At 48.3% G+C, this 9,393-nt stretch overlaps 1 protein-coding gene across 1 annotated transcript in view; it reads right to left on the bottom strand.

Moving 5' to 3' along the window:
• Positions 1-9,193, bottom strand: part of LOC311361205 (fatty acid CoA ligase Acsl3-like) — a gene marked incomplete at its 3' end in the record, with an annotated part of 9,658 nt that extends 465 nt beyond the window's left edge. The window contains exons 1-9 of the mRNA XM_084481408.1: positions 8,972-9,193; positions 5,348-5,957; positions 3,577-3,754; positions 3,116-3,225; positions 2,091-2,229; positions 1,251-1,401; positions 667-790; positions 423-494; positions 28-198 (exon numbers count right to left, since the gene is read on the bottom strand). Coding sequence (XP_084337534.1) covers positions 28-198; positions 423-494; positions 667-790; positions 1,251-1,401; positions 2,091-2,229; positions 3,116-3,225; positions 3,577-3,754; positions 5,348-5,698 — 1,296 coding nt within the window. The 5' untranslated portion in view covers positions 5,699-5,957; positions 8,972-9,193. The remainder of the gene's footprint in view (positions 1-27; positions 199-422; positions 495-666; positions 791-1,250; positions 1,402-2,090; positions 2,230-3,115; positions 3,226-3,576; positions 3,755-5,347; positions 5,958-8,971) is intronic.
• Positions 9,194-9,393: the final 200 nt, after the last annotated feature.

The following is a 9,393-nucleotide window of genomic DNA, read 5'->3' as shown; positions in this document are numbered from 1 at the left end:
TGGATGGTATAGAGGCTGTATGCATACACACAGGGGAGGTTCTTGGCAGTGTGTGTACCTGTCACAGAGGGGCGTGCTGTAGCCTTTAGAGATCTGCTCCATCTTGTAGTTGTAGGCCAGGACAAACAGGGACCGCTGGAAGCTGCTCATCTCCTCCACTTTGGTCATCACGTTCTTGTAGATGCGGTCCATGATTTCCTGCACATTTCAAAGAGGCACTCTTTACTCTGCGTGCAATCACTTTGGATTCGATTAATCTATGCTGCCGTGGCACAAGCACAACAGAATGTAATCTCCGCCATTGGTTGGATTTGTATAAACAGGTTTTAAATGTGACCGGTAAATGTATAATCCTTAACACAATGTCACATGCACAGGACATTGAGCTCGTGAACAATGTGGGAGTGCCGTGGTGGACTTACCGGTACAGCAGCCATGAGAGTCGGCTTCAACACACTGGTGTCTCCCTTGCTGCCCTTCTTGATCTTGGTAGACTTAAGGATGGAGGAAAAGGGAGTTTGTTAATTTTGTGAGACGCACAGCAAGGGGAATATATATATGCTCTTTCTCTCTCTCTCTCACGCACACGCACACACACACACACACACACACACACACACACACACACACACACACACACACACACACACACACACACACACACACCTGGTCCGCGAGGGTCTGTGGGGAGGAGTAGCCGATGCTGCAGCCGTGGGAGATGCACACCAGCTCGGCACTGAGCTCCAGGACGTGGGCCAGGGGCAGGTAGCCGATGTAGGTGTCCGTCTCACTGCCGACACCCAAACAACACGGTCAACGTCGGTCAGTCAACAGGGACCGTACAAATTAGATGTGGATCGAGGCACTGCATTTTGCATTGTGCGTGTCAGATAATCCTTCTAAACAGAAAACTTAATATGAAACAAAATATTACGCAGATTTTTATGAACAGTTCCTCTTCCGTGACAAAATGTATGCAATGAAGACAGAACATAGCACTCCAGAGGTTCTGGGCGAGAGACATCAATGCGACATGTCATGACATGTCATGACATGACGGAGAGGCGGGGATGTCATGAGGGGATAGAGTGGTAGAGGTAGAGCGGTTAGAGAGAGAGTGAGAGTGAGAGTGTGAGTGAGTGAGTGAGTGAGTGAGTGAGTGAGTGAGTGAGTGAGTGAGTGAGTGAGTGAGTGAGTGAGTGAGTGAGTGAGTGAGCGAGCGAGCGGAGCGAGCGAGAGAGACGGCGTACTCGAGGTTGGGGATGCGCTCGGCCATGCCGGTGATGCTGGCGATGATGTTGCTGTGGGAGATCATCACGCCCTTGGGGATGCCCGTGGAGCCGCTGGTGTACATGATGACGGCGATGTCCGACGGCGCCGGCTGCCTGCGAGTCGCGGCCACTGAGCGGGACGGAGAAGAAGAAGAAGAAGAAAAAAAAAAAAGGAGGCATTGATGAAAGTCAAAGTAGCACATCAGCAGGAGCCGCCGTCGGATTGGTCGATAATGGCCGTAACACAGAATCACCCGGGGCTCTACTGTGAAGACTCACGAGTGCCGCCAGTCGGCACTTCTTCTGAGTCATGGGTTGGAAGTTTTGAGTCCAGACGACCACATTTGCAGCGACTGTTTTCCATAAAGTTGCCAGCCTGCCATATTGTTCCTCAAGGATGATTTGAAAGAATGATTTGAAATGATGCTCTGTGCCCACCCACACACCCAAACACCCTTTCCTGTGATGGGAACAGATAAAAAAAAAACAGCAGTTGCAGTCTACGGCTTCAGAATGGCAAACGAGTTGGTTGCTCTTCGTTCTGTTCAAGAGCATTATGATCCGACCACTGAAGGAACTGTTTTGCATACTGGTTTTGCTGGCTTTACATATACAAATATGTTCACACACACACACTCACACACACATGTCTGCTGCTTCGCATACAGCGTCAGCGGGGAACATGCTTGAGTTTGTATTCCTGAGCAGAGAGAATGTGGCAGCCCCGACGGGGAGTCTGACCCCAGACGGCCTGAGATGAGCACTCAGCGTGAGATGGGTTTGACTGTGTTGACAGTGGCCCGGGGGGGGGAAACTCACTGTTGCCGGGCTTGGACCCCATCTCCTGCACAGCGTCCATGCTGAGCACCACGATGCCCCTGGGCATGTCGGGCCAGCTGGCTGGCTTCCGGTCCACCAAGATGATGTGCTGCAGCCTGGGCACCTCATACAGGATGGCCTGGGGGCGGGGGTGGGAGGTGGAGGTGGAGGTGGTGGGGGTGGAGGGGTTGAAGGTGATGCATAGAAGAGAGAGAGAGAGAGAGAGAGAGAGAGAGAGAGAGAGAGAGAGAGAGAGAGAGAGAGAGAGAGAGAGAGAGAGAGAGAGAGAGAGAGAGAGAGAGAGAGAGAGAGAGAGAGGGATGGATGGAGGAGCAAGAAGTCAAGTTAAGTGTTATCAGTCACAGTTACAGTCACAGTTACAGGGTTGCACAGGGCCACGTTCGATGACGACCTCACCCCACCCCCCCCCAACCCCTCTAAGAGGGAATAGTGCCCGGGGACCGAACAGGGAGAAGGAACTAGGGCTAAACGATTAATCTAATTCAAATCGAATTCGCAATGTAATAGAACGCGACATGCAAATCACAAAGGCTGTGATAAAAAAAAAAAGAAAGAAAAATGTTGTGGTGGTCATACTAAAGAATGATTTATTGCTTTTTTTAGTGAATAATACAGAACATAAGGAACTTAATACATTTTTTAAAAATCGCATATTAAATCTCAATCCCAATACTGGTCCAAATAATCACAATCCGATTATTTCCCCAAATCGCTCAGCCCTAGAAGGAACACAGAACAGGGGTCCCCAGAGGGAAGAGTGAAGCAGGTTGGTAACGGATCAATAAGTAGTAAAATCAATCAATCGTACATACAAATAACTACTAAGGAAGCATTGTTATATGTATCCTCTTGCCACAGACAAGTGTGTATAACAAACCGCACACATGGACAATGCCACCCAGGAGAACACACCAGTGTGTTTGACGGACCGTTAGTCTAGGGAGGGGCCGGTTGTCCTGTCACAACACGGGGGGGGGGGCCCCGGCGAGGGCGCGAGCGGGTACCTTGAGACGGCTCTGCAACAGGTCTCTGCTGGTGATGATGTGGGTGACCTCCGTCTCGTTCAGCCCGTGGGCGATGGCGTTGGGTCCCAGGGTGGAGTACAGAGTGACGACTGCCCCCGGACACCACACACACACACACACACACACACACACACACACACACACACACACACACACACACACACACACACACACACGCAAGTAGTCATTATCCGCCAGCCTCAATGCACTCATTTAGCAGACTTTGTTGAGCCATTTGGCCGATTTTATCCAAAGTGGATTAAAACAGGATTAAAACAAATGTCAATGCATGCAATCAATGCATGCATGAAGCGTTGTGAAAGCAAAAATGATTGTATTACATGCTTTTCACACATTTGCGTAACACACACACACACACACACACACAAAACAAGACAAAGAAACCAACTGAGGGTGCGGTTCCGGCAGGCATCACTCACGTGGGAAGTTATACATGAAGCAGGCCTGTGCCGCCACCATCCACTCCTCTCTGGTCTCGCAGAAGATGGCGATGTTGCACTGGGGCTTCTGGCCCAGTGCCGCCAGGCCACAGCCAAAGCTCTTGGCCGCCTGGTAGACCTCCTGGTAGGACAGCCAGTTGTAGTCTCCCAGGATCACCTACACACACACACACACACACAGCCCGGAGACAAGGGTTAATGCACAAAGACAGCCGTTGGTATTGAGGCCAAACTTCTACAGCACAAACAAGGACCTGAAAACAATTAGCGATGGCAATTCAGCAATAGAGAGATTCTGCAACAGCAAAATTCAGTAACAGCCGAGTAGCAAAATGTGTTGATGAAAAGTGATGTTACTTGTATATGCCACTCTTGTACATGCCATTCGGTGAACACTCATGCACAGCATCGGAAAACACTGAGTGCAAACATTCTCGACATGAGTGCTCCCAGCGGGAATGGAACCTCTGACCCTAAGGCATTAGTGCTAATGCCTTGCCCGATCAGTCGAACACAAGACTTTCAAACTAGCTCACTTCCAAGATTTGGAATGTGACGCAATGACGACATGAGAATCAAAAAGCGGAACGGTCTGGGTTCAGACCTCTGATGGGCGACGGGATGTGTCGCACTTACTTTGGAGAGCAAAGTGAAGTGAGTCGACTCCCCTCAAATCTTCCACCCACTATGTGGGCACTAGCCATCTACCGTCCCAGTGCTCCACTGCCCTCTAGAGAGCGAACGCAGACGTGCAGGGGCTGGCGAGCAGGGACCTCGACAACACCCCGAGAACGAGAGGTGGCCGTGGAACGGCAGCGCACGGCTCCTCCACCTTACGTGCCCTGTGCCAACGCTCACGCGGCTAGCAGGCTGCACCCAAAGCCTCTCACAAAACACAAGATACGGCCCAGTCCCGTTTCTCTCCCCTTAACAAGAACACTTTGCTTTGAGTGCCCTTAGCTGCAAGTCAGCTACCGAGCTGGCTAGCGTTCAAGGGTTGATTTTAAGGGGAGAAACAGCACTCCCCCTTAGCTCCCTTAAGTATTGGGACGTCCTACCCCTTTGCGGGAACGCGTAAAACCGAGGTGCCAATTTGTTTGGCTTATCCTGCACTCAATTGTAATATATGATTACAAATCAAAAATATGAACTAGAATCTGTGTGTGTGTTTTTTTTTATGGTTTCTGGTGTCATGTAATGCATTTGACAGTGTCTTATAGTTTAATGTATCAAAGTTACAAACTTGTTTGTATTTTCGATTGCACACTCGCTAGTGCAGAAACAAACAAAAGATAACGGCCATCTCTAATAACTAACTTGATTCTTTTAGTTCAGTCTGGGAAATCATAATGATGGCAAACGCCCGTCACACGTTTCCCAAGCCAAAAGCCACAAGTCATCAAAATGAAAATCGATCAACAGAAAATCGATTGATTTTAAATGTGATGACTTATGGCTTTTGGTTTGAACGACCAACCAAACACAGTGATGACGCCCCCCTCCCCCCAAAGGGCTGGGTGCTGTCACATCCCCCTGACCCCCCCCTCCCCCCCCTGGGTGCTGTCACACCCCCCTGACCCCGCCCCCTCCCCCCAAAGGGCTGGGTGCTGTCACATCCCCCTGACCCCACCCCCTCCCCCCCCTGGGTGCTGTCACATCCCCCTGACCCCGCCCCCTCCCCCCAAAGGCCTGGGTGCTGTCACATCCCCCTGCCCCCCCACCCCCCGCCCCCCGCCCCCCCCCCCCTCACCTTCTTGAACACCTTCCCGTTGGGCTGCAGCTCGTCCTCCTCGCTCAGCAGCTGCCGGGTGCCCAGGCAGTGCCTGGCCGGGAAGCGCGTGGCCGCGTACTCAAACACCCTGTCCAGGGTGTCCACGCCGGGGTACAGCGCGGCCGCCAGCCCCTGCTGGCTGTTGATGGCCCTGTAGGGCCCCGCCGTGTGGCCCGTGATGGAGCGGGCCTTCTGCCGGCGCGCCCGCTCCAGGCTGGTGCCCGTGCCCGACAGAAAGTACCAGGGCAGGAAGGTGATGACGGAGTACACCCACACCACCGACCGGAACACCTGCAGCAGCAGGGGGTTCATGTCCTCCTTCAGCTTCATAGCCAGCGATCGCCTCGCAGCGCCCCCGGGTACTGATTGTTGTGATGTAGGGCAGGGGTGTGGAGACGGTTCAGAGAGGGGTTGGGGGGGTTGGGGTGGGGGGGGTGGGGAGGGGAGGGGAGGGGTGCAGCGGCCGCAGGGGACTCCTCTCCTGCTCTGAGGCGAGGCTGAACAGGAGGTTGGGGGGCGGCTGGTTGAACGCTGAGGGCCCGGGCGAGGGGTTGAGACGTGGCCTTTTGGGTGGGGAAGGGCGGTAGACCTGCAAGACAAGAGGCACACATCAATCCCTCGTTAGGAAGGAGGTTTTGAGGCAAAGCCGGAAGTATCAGAGTGACAGCCATGAATAGAAACCATCTAACGGAAATCAATCGATTCTAACTGTGGGGCTGTCTTAAGCGTATTCCTTAATCGGCATTCATTGCTACTCTGCCTTGCCTAAGGTGAAACGCAGTCCACTTAAGATGAATGTGCTTAACAATATTTTAAAAATCACCTGTATGAAAATGATCCAAAGGCATTTAGCATAGGTTTTCATCTGTACACTATGCTGACTACTAAGCCAGGCATTCCAAAACATATTTTACGGTATATGGCTGGGGGATATAGGCATACTTACATAGTCAACTTAATTATCATAATAATAAGTTTAAGCCCAAATGAATCTGTATCACCATATTCTTATACAATTTTAATAAATCAAATGCATATTATTCCACTAATATATATAATTCCACTGAAATATCAAAAGGTATTAGTGTAAGACTAAAACTATTTATCTTGCTCTCTCAATTGGATAATTGTATCTACAAAAGCATATCAAAATATGCATATTCCGTGAAATACCACAAAACACCACTCACAGCCCACAAGCGAGGATATTGACTCAGATACTAGGTATGAACAATCCTAACCTACTCTTTACATCCCCATTTGGCGCCACAGGTTAGACATTGTTAGGTGCGGTTTTATTAAAACTCCAGCAAGCGATAAGTAAGCTTATCGCTTTAGCTGGCCATAGTGAGACCGGAGTCATGTCCCGTTAGAACATTCTGCTTTACCGATAACATTGACACAACATTGACTCATTATTCATATACGCCCATTAACCCGATCTAACCTGAAGGGGAAGTGAAGAGAACGACACATTCCTCATGTGGATAAAGAGAACTCTTGAAAACAGGGTGTGGTTCAAACCCAAGGCAAGCTAAAGGTGAACGGGGAATGTTACACCGACCATGTGGTGCATGTGTGTATGCATGCTCTTGAATACGAGTCAGCAGTAAAAGGTGGCATCATCATCTGCAACAATATGAATGTCAATATAGTTATATAGCTGACATAATATATATATATATATATATATATATATATATATATATATATATATATATACACACACACACACACACACACACACACACACACACACACACACACACACACACACACACACACACACACACACACACACACACACACACACATATACTGTATATATGCAGATGTATCAGTTGCGTAAATGTATAAAGCTCTCTTTTTTTTTAAGTTCAAGTCCAATTTTCTGGCTTGAAAATAAGCATCACTACCAACATTTCATAGTCAAGAATCAGAATAGCATCGGTATCAAAACGTTATGTGACTAATGTTTTGGTAAAGTAGGCCTAAGCCAGGAATGCAACTTTACAGGACATAATAAACAATACAGTAATACAATAATTAATCCTAGAGATGTAATCCTAGAAACTAAACACAGACTGCCAGCACGACACACACACACACACACACACACACACACACACACACACACACACACACACACACACACACACACACACACACACACACACACAGTGTGTGTGTCTAATCACATCACATCAGTTTCATCAGAACAAAAACACCACTGAGCTATTTCATAAGCTGCAACTTGTGATGCTGGTGCAATTGTGGATTGTGCATGGTACAAATAAACAATATACTTAACTAAACTAATCGCTGAATGAATGAGTCAGGTTTTCAAGTTATCAAGTGTGGACATTTCTGTGTAGAAATGATTGATGCTAGTTACATCAAAGGGCTATAAAATGCATATGTTGGACTGATAAAAACAGAAAGAAAGTGTAAAACAGAAACTGTGGTTTCATCCAGAGATTACTCCCTTTGCTGATAACAGCGAGGAAGAAGCATATGTGCTGCATATGACCTATTGCACATACAGTGATTACACTGGAGGCTCTATTCATACACACATTATGTCATGTCATCAGCCACATATTGACTCAGGCCCTTATTCTGGCCCTTATTCTGTGCAAATGTTCTATAACAAATATGTATCTACAAATACAATAAAATAAAATAAAACCGTTGTACACAAAAAGTGACGGTAAATATTTCAATATTTAAGAAGGGTGGGACATATGAAAAACTTGTTCGTAAGCCACCTGACAAATCTTGTAATACAGGACCAGTAACTAACGATGATCTCTATCTATGAGAGACTGGTTAATCGACATACTCCTTGAATGAGAAAACTTCACACTTCACATGGTCATGATCGTCACGTGTGTGTGTGTGTGTGTGTGTGTGTGTGTGTGTGCAACCAACAACCGTAAAACCGGACAAACACAGTAAGAGTTTGCAAATTAAATCATTAACACCTACAAACAACGCAAACCCTGCAGCAAGCAACACATTCATTTTTGCACACAATGTACACAACGTGTGCACAGCGTGTTTATTGTTCATCGTCGTAGCGCCCACGCTTCAATACACACCACAATACACTGACCATTAACGTGCTATTGGTAAAGCCCTATCTTCCTTCTCCTAATGTCGTTTTTTTTTTCCCCCCCTAAATCAGCATCACTGGGGTCATTGACATGCTAACCTAGAACTCGCCCAACCAAACCCCCTCTCACCAGCATCGCCAGTGGTTATTATCACAACAAACGCAGCTCATGTCTCTGGTAAGGGGTGCTATGGAAGGTACCACATTTTTATTAATCATCCACAACAGACTGGGGCTAAATAGGTCAGCAGATCCCAGTTGGTGATGAAGATAGCTATGAAGGCTATGCTCGCTGATGAGCCACAGACCACATATTCCACACAGCCTGCAGTTGCAGATCCGCTATTTGAATCGGTGTTTTGTTACATAGATTTCCTCCCTATAACATTAATCAATGATACGTGTTGTTGTTATTATGCCCGCACGACACAAGTGTGTAACGTGATGTGATCCCGTTGTAAAAACGAATATAAATTGCGCATTCTCACCTCTTTATACGCGTCTGGTTGCGGGGTCGCTGAATGAACAGGGCTGGTTTTAGGAGGCCGGGTGATCAACGCCTGTGAACAACTTATTGATCAATTATTCACGCTGGCTTCTTCGTGGCTTGACCCCGCATGTGTTTTAGGCTGTAAAAAAAATATATGAAAATTATCCGAATAGTATATCAGTCGGCCAGCAGTAGCATCATCGCCGGGGCCCGTGGTGGAGTCACCCGGAAGTGACGTCAGGCCGTCAGGACACTTCTCCGCCTGCCATTGGACGGATGGAAGTGGCGCGTGCTTGTGACTGCGCTGATGTCAGCGAGGAGGTAACTATCGGTCACATTCTTCTTGGGTCCGACCCTAGCCGCTGGTTAGTCCGCCTAGCCCCAGACGGCCACATTTATCTGGTTGTTGGACTCATGGTG

This window comes from Micromesistius poutassou (assembly GCF_964030765.1).
Source record: "Micromesistius poutassou genome assembly, chromosome: 16".
NCBI classification, from domain to species: Eukaryota; Metazoa; Chordata; class Actinopteri; order Gadiformes; family Gadidae; genus Micromesistius; species Micromesistius poutassou.
This window is presented reverse-complemented; position numbering and strand designations above follow the sequence as displayed.